The 20864-nt window shown below is 40.6% G+C and overlaps 1 protein-coding gene across 3 annotated transcripts in view; it reads right to left on the bottom strand.

The window, feature by feature from the left end:
* Positions 1-20864, bottom strand: part of LOC144527397 (rho GTPase-activating protein 7) — a 135706-nt gene that overhangs the window by 15140 nt on the left and 99702 nt on the right. For 2 of the 3 annotated variants that reach the window (XM_078265366.1, XM_078265368.1), the window contains exons 7-12: positions 19492-19908; positions 14638-15005; positions 12776-12952; positions 6412-6571; positions 6068-6266; positions 4017-4230 (exon numbers count right to left, since the gene is read on the bottom strand). In XM_078265366.1, the coding sequence (XP_078121492.1) occupies positions 4017-4230; positions 6068-6266; positions 6412-6571; positions 12776-12952; positions 14638-15005; positions 19492-19908 (1535 nt within the window). The remainder of the gene's footprint in view (positions 1-4016; positions 4231-6067; positions 6267-6411; positions 6572-12775; positions 12953-14637; positions 15006-19491; positions 19909-20864) is intronic. The other variant, XM_078265367.1, reaches the window with a different exon arrangement.

The raw sequence follows: 20864 nt of genomic DNA, 5'->3' as shown, positions 1-20864 counted from the left end.
GTCAACTAGATATTTAGAACATGCTCTAATCATGACAGCACACCCAGAGCCATTTGAGCACACCATGGCACATCACTTAAAATATCACTCTGCCATTTCTGTATCAACATTATGGAGTTGAATTAAAAAAACTGTTTAAAAACATTTATATTCAAGTAAGTAATGCAGGAACCACAGTGGAACACACAAAAGCTCTCCAACTATTATATAAAGTGATTCATCGGATTAAACGACTTATTTGTTACAACGCTCTGAAGTTAACTTGATATGTTTGGATTAGCTGTGCCGGTGACGGCGCTATCTAGAAAATAGCTGCTAAATGTGACTTTCGCGAACGTACAGGAGCTATATCTGTCGATGGAAAAATGTAGTTACAACATGATTGAGCTAGCAAAGCAATTTTGTGTTTATATGTGCGGTCGTTATTCAGTTTGGGGAAGTCCAACGATCTCCACAAAGCTAACGTTAGCTTTGTGGAGATTGTTTACAGGGCCGTTTTACAGGGACAGGAAATCGTCTCCGTTGTTTGAAGTTCGCGGATGTTTAGTATCTGAATCTATCCATGGAAAAAAGATTTTTTTTAGCAGATATCTTCGTTATATCAGGATAGAGCTAGCAAAGCAGTTTGGTGTTTATATTTGCTCCACAGTACTGTGGAGGAGGGTCTGGCTAGTCCACACAGCATTCTGGGATAGGAGAAAAACTGCTCTGGTTTATTGGCATTTCTTTAAACCAATCGCAATCGTCATGGGCGCATTAAGCGCCAGACGGAGCCACGGTGCCGCTGCAAAATAGCCTCGGGAAGGAACTTGTTTTAGTGGAACATGGCTACGTTCAAAAGTTGTTTTAGTCGTGCAACAGAAAACTCCGATTGGACAGATAGTCTAGCTAGCTGTCTGGATTTACCCTGCAGAGATCTGAGGAGCAGTTAACCATAGTTCTTGTAAATCGACCGGAGTTTAAAATTCCAACACAAAGAAAGCGGAAGGTGAGGGACATCGGGCCGAAAAGAGAGACATCTGGCGGAATTTCCGGCGGCACCTGAACGTTCCCGGAAGTGGAATTTCGTGGATATAGACTAGATTATAATGCGCCCGACTGGGATTTGGGCACAACATGATGAGAAATGGCATCAAGAACATCAGACAGATGAGGAGGATAGATGGCTGCCTGTGTGTGTGTGTGTGTGTGTGTGTGTGTGTGTGTGTGTGTGTGTGTGTGTGTGTGTGTGTGTGTGTGTGTGTGTGTGTGTGTGTGTGTGTGTGTGTGTTTGTTTTTTATAACAGTTTTGGGAACACAGGAAATGGTAGATGGTGATGGCAGCTTCACACTGTCATCACTGCCAGTCAGTTGAAGCAGACAGGAAGCAGGAGCTCTGAGTCACGATTACTGCAACTGACAGATTTAGGTTATTTTGGAAAACCTTCCCAACAGGAGGTTGTTTTCGTTGATTTTATTTGATGTGAAAATCTTCCACAAAATCTTTTGTGTTTTAGTTTTTGATGACTAGGGAAAAGTAAGAAAGATGAGCGTTTTGACATACCAAACCGCACAGACTCTTGAGAGCTGCAAATTGAGACAGCAACCCTAAAAACAAACCCAGCCGGTCGGACGAGAAGCTAGACCATTAAAAAAGTACAACTCTGAGTAACAGTGGGTAGATCTGTCAAGCAGCAACATGAGCAAAAAGGAGCCCAGATTAGATTTTACAGATCTGTGGGAGAACAGCTGCGAGCAGCAGTCGGTTTTCAGAGTTATTGTTCTCACCACAAAGTCTGACTTGATTTTGACAGGCCGGGACTTTGGCTTCCAGGAGACGGGATGCACAAAGTGCTGATTTGTCCATTATCTTATTTCCATCTACTGTACCGTCCGCTTAAAGGGTGAAAAGAATCCAAAGTGGAAAAAAGGAAGAGGTGGAGATGAAAGGAAGGGAGGAAAGTACAGGAGCAAGAGGAGTTAAAAGAAGAGAAGAGAAAGCAAGGAGGAGGAGGAGATATGGGGAATATCAGGGGAGGAAGATGAGTAGAACAAATATGAGAGGGATGACGTGAGGGTGGATATAGAAACGAAGGTTAGTGGTAGAGGGAAAGAAGATCAATGACAAAATGTGTAGCGTGACATAAAAGAAGAGCAAGTACGAAGGAGGAGAGTGGAACAAATAATGGATGAATCTACTAACAAGTATTGAGTGTGTTTCACAGCCTGATATATCTTCCTCCTCTCATATAAAAAACATCAATGAGCCACACTGTCGAATGAACAAATACACTGTAGTTTATTTAGTTTAGTAGACTCAATGTTATATACACCGTCCTGCTGCCACAAATTCTCACTAATGTGGATTAATCCACCGCTGAAAATAGTCCCCAACAAATGCACTTTTTCCGCCTTGTTTGCTTGATCAAAACTACAGTGATCAGCTGTTTTAAGAAACCTCTGATCATCTTTTATGAAACTATATATTTGTGAGCTTCAAGATTCATGTCTTCAGTAGTAATCAAAGGGCTTGGAGCTGTGAGCTACAGACAGGAAGTCAGAAATCATCGAGAGACAGACTGACACATTGTCGTTTCTTGGGATTTGTTGACAATAAGAATACATACAGATCAACATCAGCCCTACCCTATATGGTCATTAATGTGCATCTCAGTAGTGCAAAAGTGTGTGCAAGTGTGTTTGAATGTTTGCCTCCATTGAAGGTCATGTCATGTATAAATTCAGTGAATGCACTTCTGTACAAACTCTGAGCTCAGATGGAGGGTCTGCAGACACTGATGAGACAGAGTGTCTCCTAATAACATATAAGATAAGTTCATATCCTTATAATAAAAATCATCAACTGCATTGCCATTATCATTCTCAACAGTCTCATTCTCTCCCCTCATGTTATCTCCCCGTCTCTCCCTGTGTCACCTCTCTCCCTTTTCTCTAATATTTCTAACTCCCTGCCCAGTAGGAGTTGCCCAGAGTTAAATAGCAGATATAAAATATCTTTCATATCAGGGAGTGCAGTTGATGCCAGGTGGAGATTGGTGGAGGTTATGTAATGTGCTCTTTGTGTAAACTGTGCAGACAGCTTTTCATTACAGAGAGGTGTGAGTGTAACAGCTGGATCCGATCCAAAGGCATTGTCATCTGTGAGAGCTGAGAACTTTGGAAACATGGCGTCAAAGTGAGGAGGAAGAAAAATATGTTTCTATGGCACCTAATTGGCAACCTGCTGTGGGTCACAGCTAACACACACATTCAGACATACATGCGTGCAAAAACCAAAAGGTGAAGTCAGGACCTGAAGCTAATTCTGAGATTTAAACGTAAACCATGACGGAGTCACTGCCTGAAGCCAAAACTAAGTATAGGCCTACTGAAAGAAAGTGGTATCTTCCACGCAGCAATTGGTTTGAATTATTTTCAGCTCATCATAAAACCCACTTTGGAGATATTTTAAACTTGCTTATGGTCATCAATCTGAAACAGGAAGCACTGGGTCAGTTTTATTTTTTGTCAAAACAGTCCTTAGTTCAGCGTGTTCACTGATGAACTATGTTGTGAGATGAAATATCACAAATAGCAATTTTGCAGTTAATGAGCTAACACACTGTCTCCATGTTCTTTTATATTACAAAACCAAAATCGAAATCCAGACCGAGTGGACTCCACACCTAACAGCAGGTCTTATGTAACAGCTGTTGTGACTTATGCAACTGTGACAATGTGTGTCAGACACCACACACCCTCCATTCATTTCCATTCTTTATTGAGATGGTGTGTGCTGAGAATAAATTATCTTAATTTAAAAAAAAATAGAAACAACTTTAAGTGTAACTGAAGATATAACTGATGCAGGGAATTCTCTTGTTGCCTAGTCTATATCGACGACATTCCACTTCCGGGATGTCCCTCTTTTGAAGGCGGATGTCCATCACCTTTTGATTTCTTTGTGTTGGAATTTTAAACTCCGGTGGATTTATGAGGACTATGGTTAACAGTCGGTGTCTGTGGTCTCAGCTCACCTGGCTGCGTTGGCGTCTCTCTTCAGGGTGTTGAGGTGGAACAGTGACGGCGCCAGGCAAACTGCAATGTTGGTTGGAGTCATTTGGTTCTCATCCACGCAGGCCACAACGTCCCGCAGGAAGAACAGCAGCGTTCGCAGCGCCACCCTGTTCTCGTCAGGAAGCAGCAAGATGGCCGCCTGAGCTGCGACTAGCTGCTGATCTTTGGGAAAATCTGCAAGCAGAAAGCTTACCTGTTCATATTTTAACTATGCTGTTAACATGATTTGGAACTTGGACAAGAAAATAAAGCCAACTCAGTGTTCAATGCAATGGATTTCTCTTGCAAGAATACAATCTCTGTAAATTCATCTTCATGGTATTCTGAAATGAAATGACGGAACTTAATTTAAAAACGAATTGTGTGTTTGGAACAACGGGATTAAAGTGGGTAAAACCACCGGTATGGTATAGATTTTAACAGCTCAAGCTCCAAGATTAGCTAACATTATTTATCCAGACTGGATATGAATTGAGTGTGCTAACATTAGCATGTCAACGTGTCACAGCTACTATGATAAAATGTGTGCTAATGACTGGATGCTAACATGCTGATGCTAAATGTCAGCAGGATTCTCATACACAGCATTAGCATTTTAGCTTGCTAATGCATATGTTAGATTGTAAATTTGCGGTCAGACTGAATGCAAAGCGAATTTTAGAGGAGGCATGATTGCATATTAAGTCTATACATCTGCAATGTTTCAACTTGAGGGAAGAGTGTGTTTATACTGATTTGTTTTTTACTCCAGTTCATAGGCGAATGGAAACAAGAAAGGGAGCGAAATGGAGAACCTGGTAAGATTTCATGGTGGTGTGTTCATTGCTAGCTAGCTTCACAACAGTCAAATCCGCACAAATAGTGATTATTTGCCTCACATTTAGTCTGAATACACCTTAGAGTGCTAATATGCTCATGTTTATCATGTACAGAAACGCATGGTGGTTGGTAACCCGTGTTAGCTTTTTCAGCATAGCATGCTTATCTGTAAACATGCTAACATGTTTTTGGAAAGCATTACTTATAACAGAGACGCCCCAACTAAGAGTCATTTCCTGTATCTGTGTCACGTGGGTTTCTCCACTCCTTTAGGATACTAGCGGCAGGTCCTGAGACTAATCAGGGGAAAATAAGCTTTGTTCGAGACCTGTTTCTGTCTCAGGAACAAACTCTTGTAAGATCTGGCAACACAGATACGCTAACGTCAACTAACGTTTGTGAACGACCTAACAAAACTCACTTTCGTAAGGCTAAATATGTATTTTAGCTGTGTGCATATCTAATGTTAGTAACAAAAATGAGCAACAAATTATGCAAACATTACTTTTCACCATCCACGCAACATTAACTAAACTTCAAACAAGGTCCACGCCCATTTAGGAGACAGGAAGTGTGTGGTGTAGTGTCTTTAAGTATAAAGAATCTTTTAGTACTAATAGCATGTTAGTATTTAGCAATTAATAGTTACATATTAGCATGTTAGCATACTGATCTGTTGGTGGCACAAGAGGAAAAAAGTCAGGGGGTCACTTAAGTCATTAGGATTCACCACCAGGAATTGTGACAATAATAGTCAACATTTCTTTAAATTGGAACAAAGACTTGCTGTTTTATTCCTTTTAGTTTTCTGTTGGAAGTGTTTTAATCAAACTTTACTGCTTAGTGGTATTTTACAAAGTGAGCAATCAAATTCAAATGAGTAGAAATGGGTTATACTTTACTTGAAGGTATCTACATAAGAGTGACATGACGCGGTCATGAACGTGTCATAAACATTATAAACAAGTCATAAACGTTTATGACATAACGCTTCTGTCAGTAAGTGTCATTCGGTTTTTGTCATGACAAGTTAGGGTTAGGGCTAGAGTTAGGGTTAGGGTGTGTCATGACAGTGTCATGTGTTCATGACAGTGTCATGTCACTCTTATGTAGATACCTTCAAGAAAAGTGTTACCTAGAAATGATACCTTCTCAATGCTGGCCACATATGATAACGGTAGTAATTGCTCACATTGGTAAATGTGGAGGAAGGACTCGCAGAGTTTGCTGGTGAAGATGGGTTCGGGCAGGTCTCTGAAGTATTGCTTCACCATGTCTGCCACGTCGAAGGCAGACTGACCATCGAATGAAACACCATCTGGATCGGACTCCACCAGCTCGCGGAGGTACTGGATACGAGACTTCACCCCTGACTTACGGAAAAGACCCACCTGAGAGAGAACACGACTTTTTCAGACTGGATGCCTCAAAATGATTTCATTAAATCTTTGAGTTTACTCTGTATCATGTCCAACAGCGCCTTTCTAGTGTTTCTAAAATCACTGCAGGCCTCTTGTGGCCTTTTGGCTGCATTACCTGGTCCAAACACTCAGCCCTCAGGTAGACCAGTGCTCTGAGGATGCTGGGAGGAAGTGGTTCTCCTGTCTGCTGGATGCTGAGGAGCAGAGGAACCCCAAAAACTCGCCGGCCTTTCACCTCCATCACCTTGGTCTTCCTCGGCGACTTGGGAACAGTCCTGCAGGTGACAGACCATTAGATCCTCCCATTTTTAAGAAAGCAATTAAACGGCATGGAGTAGTTATGTTATGGTGTTTTTTTTGCAAACATACTGGGAATTTGGGAAATCTCAACCAGTCAAGTGTAACAAAAGAAAAAAAAAAGCTAAACTTGGCTTCTGTTAGATGTGTTTCCTTTTAAAGGAATAGGCAAATAAACATTTTTTGATTACATAAGTCCCCAGTGATCTCTAAAATGTGTGTGCCATTCAAATCTGCTCCGCAGGAAATATCTGCAGGCATTGAGAAAACTATGGACGCTGATAAAAGCGATTGGACTTTCAGAAGGACTGTGTTGAAGTTTGTTCATGTTTCTGAACTTATATCAGCGACCTTTTCACCAAATACAAGTCACTGATTGTTTTTTTTTTCTTTAAATTATTTTTTGGGCTTTTCCACCTTTCATTTTTGACAGGACAGCTAGGTGAGAAAGGGGTAAGACATGCAGGAAATGATCAAAGGTGGGATTCGAACCCTAGACCTCTGCGTCGAGGCATAAACCTCTCAGTATATGTGCGCCTGCTCTACCACTGAGCCAACGCGGCCAAAAAGTTGTTGCAGTAATGTTCCAGATGCAGGGGACCCAAGAACTCAACTCCTGGACTCAACTTCTTTGTCTTTCTTTGTCTTTTGCTTGTAATAGCAATGTCCAAAACAGGAGAAATCCAAAGTACTCCAACATCATTAATGTAACCTCTCTACTTTGTATAAAGAACATGCCAGCCCCTCTATCACTGAAGTACAGACTCACAAAGAAAGAAATGGAATCATACATTCACTCTAAATGCTTTTCAGCTCTGTTCATCCATCTGTTTTTTTCCCCTTAAATATTTAACCGCAGCCCCTGGAAACAAACTGTCTTTTTAAGAAAAAGTGCCTCAGAGTATGTGCCGTCCCAATTAGCAGTTAATTGCTGTATTTGTAATCATCTTGCACTCACTTTGGCATCAGGGAAAAAAAAAAACATTTAAATGAAAAGACTTGGAACTAATTGTTGAAGCTGAGGAGATTCAGTTTACTTTTTTCAGCACTTGGCTTGACGGTGCTGTGGTGACAGAGCATACAGGTACAGGTTTTTACTCACTGTGTGTGCAGTTACTGTTGAGCTGTATCAGTTTTGGTCCGTCTTTCGATCTTATTTTTTCGGATTCAGCTCTATTTCCACATGGACAAGATATCAGGTGTACCAGCACAAATCTGACTCGGTTTCTCTTAAAGCAATAGTTTGACATTTTGGGAAATAACGCTTATTTGTTTTCTGGTGAAGAGTTAGTGAGACGATTGATACCACTCTCATGTCTGAACGTGGTATCAATCTTCTTAGCTAAGGCCCTGTTTACACGACAACGCACGAGGGTGAAAACGACAAAATATTTTATCAGATGTACCTTTCGTTTAGACGGCGATGGCATTTTTGGGGCTTATAAACGCTCCACCGTTGCGTTCCCGTCTCAAGGGTGAAAACGCAAAGTCAGCTCCGATCTCTTTCTCGTGTGGATATGACCAGGTACAGGATACTGCTGAAGAAATTGGGTCCATATGTCTATATGTTTTGACTGGCAGGACTCCCAGTCCACTCCCTGTTGTGCCTTTGTGGCTTTGTAATCTAAGGTTGTTTGGAGGAATAACTCCACCTCCTCGTCTGTCCGGACAAAATTGTCAGCTTTTGTTGTTCGCTTCGCCATGTTTTGGTTTCGCGCCACTAGGAAGAGAAGTAGAAGGAAGGTTCTACGCAGGCACGCAGACTTGGTGGTGTTGTGTGGCAGTGCTTCACACTACCAGGCTGCCTGGTGTGCATACTACATTGAATTTCACACACTTTCGTGTCACCATATGCACGCAGATTTCCCCCCCAAAACGCTCGTCTAAAGGCAGAATAAAAAGTGAGAACGCAACGCAACTTTTGTGTTTTCTCTTCAGATCGTTTCCGTCTAAACATCAGAGTTTTCTTAAGGAACATCAGATTCAACTTCAGCTTGTTACCAGTGAGATGACATTGGCTGAAGTAATTTGTATTTCAAGACTAACGCCAACTAACAAAACAACTCTAAACAAAGTAATAAGACTTGCCTGAATTTACCATATTTTGTGGGATGAATAAAAAGGGGCGCTGTGTCTAAGATGTATTATTGTCACATAATCCAGTTTGAGGTGAAGGAACATGACGCAGTGTTAATTTCGTTGACGAAGACTATGACGAGAAATATTCGTCAACGAACCTTTTTCACGGACGAAAACTAAATAAAAAGTAAATAAATAGTCAGATATGATGACGAAGACTGTGACGAAATATAACAGACACTTTAGTCAACAAATAAAAATGAGACGAAAATGTTAGGGAGGGACGAATGGAGAAGAGATCCAATCAGAACCACTCTTTTTTGTGGGACAAGTTGGGAAGAAATCCAATCAGAGTGAATCTTTGAGGGTAGGTTGATTCATGCGGAAGCAGAAGAGCCATTTTAAAAAGCCGCGGCACATGCAGGCGCAACAGCTACACAAACGCAGCAGCAGTCACACAGGAGGACGAGTTTGCAGAACTTTGCACAGTTTCGAGGACGTTTTCACAACAGTTAGGTTGTTTACATTATACTTAGTTGTGTTTAGTTGCACAGTCTTAGTTACACAGCTTTGGCTGATTTCAGTTGACTTTCGCTCGTTAGCAACACGCTAACGTTTTGCAGTGCACCCGGTCCGAGGGCAATGACATGTCTCGTGAACAACAGAAATGTCAGAGCTAGGTCTAGGACGACCCATTAAATCTGTATTGCATATTCAAACCTTAATACCATTCCATAACAGACTGATGGATACTTCCAATGACCAAAAATTCTGGAGAAACATTTAGTCAACTAAGTCCACTGTAGATTTAGTCGACTAAAATCTGCTAATATTTGGTCTACTAAAACTAGACTAAGACTAAAAGACTTAAGACTAGACTAAGACTAAAACTCTTATGATATTTAGTCGACTAAAACTAGATTAAGACTAAAAGACTTAAGACTAGACTAAGACTAAAACTCTTATGATATTTAGTCGACTAAAACTAGACTAAGACTGAAAGACTTAAGACTAGACTAAGACTAAAACTCTTATGATATTTAGTTGACTAAAACTAGACTAAGACTAAAAGACTTAAGACTAGACTAAGACTAAAAGTCTTATGATATTTAGTCGACTAAAACTAGACTAAGACTAAAAGACTTAAGACTAGACTAAGACTAAAACTCTTATGATATTTAGTTGACTAAAACTAGATTAAGACTAAGAGATTTCAGATGACTAAAATAAGACTAAAACTAAATGGTGTGTTATTCAAAAGACTAAGACTAAATCAGAATTAGCTGTCAGAATTAACACTGACATGACGTTGAATCATTTGTGTAAGAACGAGTCATTTGCAGTTCATGAGTTTATGCTCATTTAAAAGTTTTGCTTTGTTGAACAAAATGTTAATTTGATGTTTCTCTTCCATTTTCCCGTAGAGGAAAACCTATTTTTAAACTGCTATAATTTCTTCTCAATTTGCTTCCTTTCATAAGATATATTAAAGTGTAATCTCTGTAAAAGGGAGCAGTTTGAAATGCTACAGGAAGCCTGAACTACAGGAAGCCTTGCTGATGCCACAGAGCAACTGTTTTTCCTAAATCTCCCCCTCCAAACACGTTTGATACTGAAAATGAAAGACGAATATCTGTGAGGAGTAATTTCAGGAGGGTTTTTGGTTCAATGCTCAGTTCCCATATTCAGCCTTACCTCATTGAGCATAACAGCCCTGGCAAAAATCTAATTGGTTTTCTACTAAAGCATAAAACAAGCAGGTAATGTGTTTACTCAGCACACATAGGAAAAAACAACGGTTCAGCAGAGTAAACAAGCTGAATATTTGTATGTTTTATTATTCTTAAAAATGAATTTGTCTCGATTTTGCATGAAGGCTTATTCCAAAAACATAGTGTAGGAAGCAAAACACTGATCTCATTAAATCCATGTATGTCAATAAAAAGTGCAGTGAAAACATCCTACATTTTAAACAAGAACAAGGGTTTGAAGTCCACAATTTGTATACCGAATCTTCTTGTTCCCTTCTTTGTCCTACTGTTACTACTGTCCCTACTGACCTGACCCTTACTACTATGAGGCAAACATAGACAGTAAAAGAAATGGAGACTGAGAGCGTAGGTATATGTAAGGAGATAACATGGGCACAGGCTAATTATTGCTAACTAAAATGCTAGTTAACATTAGTAATTAAACAGCTAATGTAAGTCGAAACTGCCTGCGAGCTTCTCCTGTACTGTACGGTAATTCCTCTACTATGCGACAGTAAGTCGCGTGGTTATGACACAATCGTTAGCCTATGTTTAGAAAAACGTCTGCTACGGAGCCATAACGTGAGGTACAAGGTAATGGAGCCTTTTATACATTGTCGTGTTTCTTTAGAAATAAACAATGGACAAATAGAGTCTTTAAACGCTTCAGATGTAAAGTTATTCGCTGTCAAAGTGACGTCAAAATGAATGGCAGTCAATGGGATGCTAACGGGAGGTGATGGCTTGTTAGCATCAAAATGGTGCCATAGGAGGTACGCGTTGTGGAGAGAGGCTTACCCCCTTGATTACAAACAGAATGACATGAACTTACATACACACACTGTATAAAAGAATTCAACATAGCCTCTGGGTCTGAAAAGTGAAGCCAATGTGAAAGTGCCTTAAACCTGCATTCTATCTATCTAACTATCAGGGGGCGACTCCATTGGTTGCAAAAAGAAGTCAAGTTCTTTAGAAGTCTATGCGAAAATGACCCTACTTCTCACTTGATTTATTACCTCAATAAACGTTTTCATAATCAGTTTGTGGTCTCAATCGCTACTTTTAAGTTGTCTTCGATACAGCATGATGTTCATGAAGGCAATGATTTAGGGGCGTGGCTACACTCCGACCTGTCAATCATGACAGAGGCTTAGCAATGCTAACCATGGCACTGTGGACATTGAAATAGACCTGAACTTGTTTTTGGGTGTCGTCTGTGTTTACGTCTGAAAAAACTTTGACCCCCTAACTGTGTTTTCACTTCATGAACGTTAATTGGAACATTTGGTTGCCTAAAAATTTCTTGCCGTTCCGTTGTACTAATTAGAAGATTGTTCAAGTCCATTTTATTTCAGTTGTACGCCAGCCAAAATGATCCCAATTAATATCACAGTTAACATGAATTACGGATGCACTTAGACAACCAAGCTAGCTAAATAGCACTAGCGTTAGCGCATAACTTAGCACTACCTGCTTGTCCAAAAAAGGTGATATCTGGCCCCAAAACAATAAGATGGCGACAGCCAAAATGCCAAACTCGAGGCTTCCACAAAGCAATGGGTGACTTCATCCACTTCTTTTATACTCTATGTTCCAACCAAGTAAGCATTTAAAAGATAATTCCAGTTAATTTTAACCTGGGGTATTTCCTATAAATGTAGCTGTTGTGGTTCTATGGCTTGTGCTACCTCTGTTGTAAAGATTCTATCAAACGAGGACTTGCGCATAGCAACCTAGTTTTTAAACAATTTCAGAATGTTTTTCTGTGCGGGGACATCACTCGTTCTTTGGCATTGACTTTGACCAACCTTCTGTAAATTGGGATATATGAGATACTTGAAATAAATGAGATTGAGCTAGAAAAAGACAGGAGAACAGTGACACTGTGTGATCTTATGTAAAGAAAAAGTAGTCCAAAATAACCCACAATGCCTGAGCAGTTAACCAGAGAGCAGAAAGGATGACGGAACCAAGCTTTGCTGTGAGTTCACAGGAATACAGACACAAGGTGAAGCGCTCCTCCCTGCATTTATTCTTTCGGAAAGGAGTTTATTCCTCTCGAAGCATGTTGTTTTTGTTGAAGCCAAAGCAAGGTTGCATGCGAGCCATGAATAATGAATTAATTTTCTAAATAGGCTGCCTGAAATATTTACCCTCCGCCCGCCCGCCCACCTGCCCTCCTTTCCACAGTTGTTTCCTTGAAGAAGTTTCTCTGTGCAGTTGTGCATGAGCAAAGAATCTATGAATACAGTTTAGTTTCTAACCTTCCCACATCTCTGCTCAACCCTCACATTTGTTTTCCAAGCATGAAATTACCCAAAAGAAACCTTCGTCCTGTACACTTCTTACCAGTTCCAGCCCTGCTTGCTGGATGGGGAGTACTTGTCCATCAGAGCGGTGAGTTTGAGCAGGGAGTGTTTCTGCAGCAGGAGGAACTGGGACACAGACTGGTTCTCCACTCCTGGACTGGTAAGCAGGGAGGGCAGGCTCTGCTCGCTGGACCATTGCAGCTGCTGGCTCACTCTGCTGGACATACAGCAGTGAGAACAGATAAGTACACACATCATAGACACAAACATGCCCAGACACAACACGAAAATGCCAGTTTATAATATATTACAATCATAACAATATTCTCTGAGTGTCAGAGTTACACATTCATACTCAACGGAAATACGTGTTTTTACTTGGATCTAATTACATACAATTTTAAGCTACTATATTGAAATGATGGTTGTTGTCTCATCAGTTCAGAGCCCTCTTATTTGGTGAAACAAACCAATCAGACAGAAAAACTTTGTGTAACTACATGTTATGATCTATTTAGATAGCCTAATAAAACGTACTACGTTAAAGTACTGCATGTAGCCATGCTAGCGGCCACATGAGTCTGCAACCAGAAAATAAAATTCTAAAGTTTGTCTGGAGGTTGACGCCAAAGGAAAGTTGTACAAGGGTTAATCATCTGTACTGTGACCATTTTAGATCATTTCAGCTCTACATTGTCGGACTATCAGCTGTATTCAAACTCATCTGTGGATATAGAAAGTTAGCATTTGCATACAAATGTCAGTATTCAGTTCAAAGCACAACTAAGTTTAGCTTGCTGCCTTAATGTTAGCATTACATGCCTACAGATAGCACAACTACTGGATGGCAATTTAGCACACAGCATTTAACATGTCGGCATGCTAACATTTGCATGTTAACATGTCGGCATACTAACATTTGCATGTTAACATGATAACAGATAGTTAACATGCTATCATGTATGCTTGTCTTACTCATTTCTACATTGTCAGATTTGGTTTAACTTCAGGCAGGTATGCCTGTACGTATATCAATGTTAACATTTAGCTAAAAGCTAAAATTAGCTGTTAGCATGTAACTATGCATGTTAACAACTAGTGGATGTTAAAATTGTGATGTTTAGCATGTAACATTACGTATTTTAGCTTGTTAGACTGTTACTATGCTAATGTTAGCTTCCTGGTAACTTGCTTACCTTAGCCTGCCTATTAGCATGCTATGTTAGCATTAATCTCAGTGTACACTACAGTTGATGGGAATTCGGTCATTAGCAGGTTCAGAGACGAAACGTGCATTTAGTGCACATTCAGACACACATAATTGAGCACCTATATTTAAACTAAGCCAGTAAAACATACACAGAGCAGAGAGAGAGGTGTACACGGGTGATGTGGCTGACTTTAAATTACAGGAGAGGCCTCATAGCTTTTTATTGTTCCATATCTGAGAACAAATATGCAACAAAAAAGGACATAAAAGCAGCACTATAAAGAGGCAATCAAAACTATTCACCTTGAGGTTACTGCTTTTATCTTAGTGCCTCACGATAACACTTTTTTACTTTGGTTGATGCCTAAGGGAAATTATTCCTATAATTTGTGCCCAGCTGGACACAAAGGCTTACATATTTACACATGTCCAAGGTAACTTAAAGTGTCCAATCATTTGTTTGTATTTCTTCAACCCAAATTTGATGCTGATCAATATTTGGCAAAAAAAAGGGGAACTTAAATGTCACTCCTGTTCCTGAGTTCTCTGTTTTGTCTATTTAATGGCCCTGATCTGTTAACACCTGTGAAACACTTTGAGTTATATTGCTTGTGAAATATGATATGCTCTATATATAAAACTTGATTTAATTGCAGTTTTCATTACTTGCATTTCACTTGAAGCTTTCTCACCTGTTCCTGGGTTGTGGTGATCTGGTCTTTGGCTCCTCTCCGTTCACAGTTACCTCCTCATGGCTCTTTACTTCTTCCTCCTCCTCCTCCTCCTCCTCCTCCTCTTCCTCTTCCGTCTCCTCCGGATGCTGCACGTCCAGGTGGATGTGGCTGGGGGAGGAGGGGCAGGGGGAGGCGGCTGATGAGCTGTGAGCAGGCGAGTCCTGGGAGAAAGGAGAGGAAGGCGAGGAGGAGGAGGAACCTCTCTGACTGTCATCCTCAGATAGATTTTGGGACCAGGTGGAGACGAGTTGTTGGAGGTCGCCGATCCTCTCCAGAACGCTGTCCAGAGCCGAGAAAACGTCTTCGCCTGCCAACAATCGACTCACCTAAGAAGACAAAGAAAAAAATCACTTCACTATAATAAACTGAAACTAGAATTATGACATTTTTTCAATTACCACAGACAGATTACATTACATACCACTTAGCTGACGCTTTCCATCCAAAGTGACTTACAATTGCTACATATGTCAGAGGTCACACGCCTCTGGAGCAACTATGGGTTACGTGTCTTGCTCAGGGACACATTGGTTGATGTATCACCCAGATCTCAAACACCAAAGGCATGTGTCATATCCACTGCACCATCACCACCACCCAGTCATAGTTGTTAGCCATCGCTTTAAGAACTGAATGGCAACATAACATTAGTTATGGGCTTCTCAAAATCAAGGGAAAAACAGCGTCTGTGAGGAGTTCAAGTTTATTGTCCCCCAATGGGACAATTTGTTGTGCAGCAGATAGTATAGTACAAATCACACACAATCACACACACAATACAGAGATTGCCTACCTTGCAGGCATAGTTAAAAAGAATAAAAAACAGTAAACAATCAATAAATAGTAAGTCAATAAGTTATCTATGGTTCTTTATAGAATTAAGAAGTAGAATGGCTGCAGGTACAAAAGAGTGTTGTTGGTTCTGAGTTTTGGGAGTTTAAAGCGTGATCCAGATGGCAACATCTGAAATTCAGCCTGTAAGGGATGAGAACTATCTGACAGGATAGATTCAACCCTTCTTAGCATCTGCATCTGAGCGCCCGCTCCCTCACTATTTTGCTATTTTGTTCCCTCACTATTTTGTTAATAAAGGTAGACATTTATTCTCATTAGTTTTCTTTATTTTAAGTTCCTACATCAATTAACAAAGATGACATATTGATTTTGTTTGGATGAATGTTTTTGTGTTTCTGGATGATGTAATACACCTGATTGGCCAGTTTGAACTGGAGAGGCGGGCTCTAATCCTATATGTGTGAGGAGAATGTGAGAGTTTTTGGTTGGGTTTTGTTTGAGGAGCAGCATCAGAACCATTTTAGCAGAGTAAAGAGGAGTTCCCTCTGTTTTTTTGAAGACTGAAAATAAAAGTCTTCCTTGTTTTATCTGCTTCATGGTTCTCCGGAGCTACAACACACCTCACTTTGCAACAGTGTCATTAAAGGTCCCATGGCATGATCATTTCACTTTATGAGGTTTTTTAACATTAATATGAGTTCCCCCAGGCTGCCTATGGTCCCCCAGTGGCTAGAAATGGTGATAGGTGTAAACCGAGCCCTGGGTATCCTGCTCTGCCTTTGAGAAAATGAAAGCTCAGATGGGCCGATCTGGAATCTTCCCTTTATGACGTCATAAGGAGGAAGGTTACCTCCCCTTTCTCTGCTTTGCGAGAGAATTTGGCCCGCCCATGAGAGAGAGAGAGACATCATGGCTTTCAAACGAGCAAAGTGGCAGTTGGTCAAGGCCACACCCCCACCACCCACCTTGCCACCCCCTCTCTCCTCCTCAATAGCATTTAAAGCTACAGACACAGAAATGGCACATCCTAAGGAAAGCTCATTGTGGGACTGGCTCTGGTGGCTGTAATTCTGCACCAAGGCTGAATTTCGGATTTTCAGTATTAGGGGTACAGTATTAGGGGAACAATATTAGGGGACCACTAAGGTCTATATAAAAGAGACTTCAGATACAGTATTAGGGGACCACTAAGGTCTATATAAAAGAGACTTCAGATACAGTATTAGGGGACCACTAAGGTCTATATAAAAGAGACTTCAGATACAGTATTAGGGGACCACTAAGGCCTATATAAAAGAGACTTCAGATACAGTATTAGGGGGACCACTAAGGCCTATATAAAAGAGACTTCAGATACAGTATTAGGGGACCACTAAGGCCTATATAAAAGAGACTTCAGATACAGTATTAGGGGACCACTAAGGTCTATATAAAAGAGACTTCAGATACAGTATTAGGGGGACCACTAAGGTCTATATAAAAGAGACTTCAGATACAGTATTAGGGGACCACTAAGGCCTATATAAAAGAGACTTCAGATACAGTATTAGGGGGACCACTAAGGTCTATATAAAAGAGACTTCAGATACAGTATTAGGGGGACCACTAAGGCCTATATAAAAGAGACTTCAGATACAGTATTAGGGGACCACTAAGGCCTATATAAAAGAGACTTCAGATACAGTATTAGGGGGACCACTAAGGCCTATATAAAAGAGACTTCAGATACAGTATTAGGGGACCACTAAGGCCTATATAAAAGAGACTTCAGATACAGTATTAGGGGACCACTAAGGCCTATATAAAAGAGACTTCAGATACAGTATTAGGGGACCACTAAGGCCTATAAAGGGGACTTCAGATACAGTATGGGGGACCACTAAGGCCTAAAAGAGACTTCAGATACAGTATTAGGGGACCACTAAGGTCTATATAAAAGAGACTTCAGATACAGTATTAGGGGGGACCACTAAGGCCTATATAAAAGAGACTTCAGATACAGTATTAGGGGACCACTAAGGTCTATATAAAAGAGACTTCAGATACAGTATTAGGGGACCACTAAGGCCTATATAAAAGATACTTCAGATACAGTATTAGGGGACCACTAAGGCCTATATAAAAGAGACTTCAGATACAGTATTAGGGGACCACTAAGGCCTATATAAAAGAGACTTCAGATACAGTATTAGGGGACCACTAAGGTCTATATAAAAGAGACTTCAGATACAGTATTAGGGGGACCACTAAGGCCTATATAAAAGAGACTTCAGATACAGTATTAGGGGACCACTAAGGTCTATATAAAAGAGACTTCAGATACAGTATTAGGGGACCACTAAGGTCTATATAAAAGCATCCAAAAAGCAGCATGTCATAGGACCTTTAAAAAAACAAAACACAATGCCAACAAGGAACGTTTTGTTTTACAGTACTTTTTTACTTTCTCGTCAGTTGACTTATTCAGCAGATTTTAGGATTTAGCAAATTAAGGATTTCATTGCCATAGATCAGGTTTGGAGGAAAGGTATTACTCAATTTCTCCACGGATCAGAATAAAAAAAAAACTGGTTTATTAAGAGCCATTACCTAATGACTTCTATAATATTTTATGTCAACTTTTACTCCCGTGGCTGCCATATTTTTGTCACAGAGGGTTCCAACTTTATTCCAAATGGCTCCTCTTCTACTTTAGAAAGAAACTTTCTTAAGCAAGATTATTAATTTTAACCGGTTATTGTAGTTTTAATCTAAAACAGAATTTGATATGAGCACTCACAAAATGATTTCTGGCATTATGGGAAATTTGGAGCTTAGTTTAGTTTAGCAGAATCAATATGCTCGATTTACAGTTTTATAGACTTTATTTTAGACTTTTATGACTAAAAGTGCAGGAGAGGGGCACGAGAGCCAATGAGAGAGAGAGAGAGAGAGAGAGAGAGAGAGAGAGACTCCCCCCTCTGTAGACGGTTTTATTTTTGATATTTATTAATCTGTATTTGATTCTCTATGTAAAACCTTTCCTAAAGGAGACGCATGGCAACATTGTACAGCCTTGTTACACAAAATAACCATAATGTTTGTCCATGTTGATCACTAACCATGACTCAGCAATTACCTCACCAGGTATTTATTTTCTGTTTATCACTTTCTTTCTGACCCTTTCTGTCATTTTGGTACACATTTCTCCATCCCCAAAGTCACAGCCAGGACACACACACACACACACACACACACACACACACTTTTTGCTTCCCAACATGGAGGATGGAGTGAGTGGCATCACTAGACATTTCTTCTGCAACTTTGATTAGCTAGCTATGATTATACTTTTAAGAAATGTGACTTTGCCAATTTGAATTGTTAACAGGCCAAGACACTTTTAATATTGCAATGTATTTGTAAGAATTAGATGCAATAGCTAATCAGAAAACTGTATTAAAGAACACAAACTGTCAAGGCCTGGATGCTTTAAAGGAAGCCAGGGCGGTTGGAAATCTGAACGGGAGGAGGGCCTGACGTTATCTACCGGAGCAAATGAAACATGAGCTGGCAGATTCGTCTGGTTCCCAGGCTATACTATCACACCTCCACACACCGGCGTAAAGCGGACGGCATTGTCAAATTATTTTGGCTAGTTGCAAAAACAAGGACGCATCCCCCAGGATTCTGCAGTCAGAAAGGGGAAAAGGGGGTTAGTTTCAAACTAAGCTGTCTTAAATCTGACAAACACTTTGTTTAAAGCACACTTAGGCCTGATATTAAAAGGTATGCCAGGCAACCTAATACCAGTGGAGTAACAGTCTTTGGAACCGTGCAATAATAATGTGACTGTGCAATTCTGCAATACTGTAAGTACATGTTACTATTTATTCTCTTTACCTATTTGTGTTTATTTGTTTATCTTTAGAGTGTCATGTACTTTTCCCCCTATCCCTTGGTGCTGCAACAGTGTGAATTTCCCTGTTGTGAGATTAATAAAGGATATTGAATCTTGAATCTTAAATCTGGACCCACCTCTGACTCCTCACCCATCCGTTCTGCATCGCTGCCACTTCCGCCACTGCCACCTTCGCTTTCAGACAGCTGCTGGTCGTCGGGCACGTTGTCGTAGATACTCATCCGATGATCCAGCCCACGAAGCGGACTGGAGACTCCGACGTCACAGGAAGAAGACGACGGCGACGAGGGGTCCTTGTCACCAGTGGCCAGCGATGACGTGCCACGGGGACAGTGGTCTCGCTTTCTGTGGTAACCGTGGAAGCTCCCGGTCCTCCAGTTGACTGAGGTGTTGTCGATGATGGGGGACAGGATGGTGTGTTTGTGTGCGAGAGAGGTGGGGAAGGTCCCTGGTTTGTGTCCGTGGGGGATCTGGAAGACCAGACCCTCGCGGCTGCTGCTGTTGTTGTTGTTGTTGATCTGGTTCCTGTAGTCCTAAGAGGGTGAACAGACGGATGAGTGAAGGTTCAAACGAAAGAAATGAAAAAGATAAAGACTAGGGCTGGGTATTGAATTCAATACTTTTTAGGCACTGACCGAATTGCCTCTAAAGAATCGTGTGTAAGAGCCAATTAGTGCCCTTGGTATGAATAGGAACCAATCTCACATACAGTTTTTGACCACACGCACACATGCACACAGGCACACCAACACCACAACACTACACAGGCATACAAACAAGCAGTGATTTGTCTGGAAACCACAAGTTCTCATGGAAATAAATAGAACCAAAGGTTTTAACTGCAAATATGACTTGGACTTTCACTGATCAAAAAGGTAAAAAGTGCGTCAATTACTCTACCCGTGGAACAGCACCTCAGGGGCTTTAAGCTTGGGCTTAGCCTCTACATCAAATATCAAAAAATATGTCATCATTCAATACCAAATTTCAATACCTAAGGAGTAAATCTTATCAGTGAGCCAGTCAGCATGCAGCATGCTTCTACCAAGATCTAATAATGTCGCTCAACAGAGACAGGGCTCACATAGTAGGAGCTGAAAAAGATTTGTGGCATAATGTGTGAAGTTGTAATTTATTTTTGTTTCATAAATTTGGTATCGAAAAAACTGTCATTTAGGAACTGGTATCGAAGTCACGGTATTGGAAAAAAGCTAAATGTTATTATTTCCAGCATTTCATTCCAAAAACAAAACATGTCTTCGTCTTCCTGTACAATTCTCTTTTAAACATTCACAGTTACATGTAACTCAGTACATACCATGTTGTTTTAGTTAATTATTGCTGATGAAAAAGGCAAAACCAATGACTGTATGGGCAAAACCAAATGGCAAAACCACAGACACAAATGCACCAGAAATGACATCATCTGACAGGACGTAAACATTGGACCGAATTTGTTGCCTAGCAGGACAATGCCAGTGAAAGGGTC

The sequence above is a fragment of the Sander vitreus genome, chromosome 13, assembly GCF_031162955.1.
Source record: "Sander vitreus isolate 19-12246 chromosome 13, sanVit1, whole genome shotgun sequence".
Classification (NCBI taxonomy): Eukaryota; Metazoa; Chordata; class Actinopteri; order Perciformes; family Percidae; genus Sander; species Sander vitreus.
The sequence above is the reverse complement of the archived record's forward strand: the minus strand, read 5'-3'. Positions and strand labels throughout refer to the sequence as shown.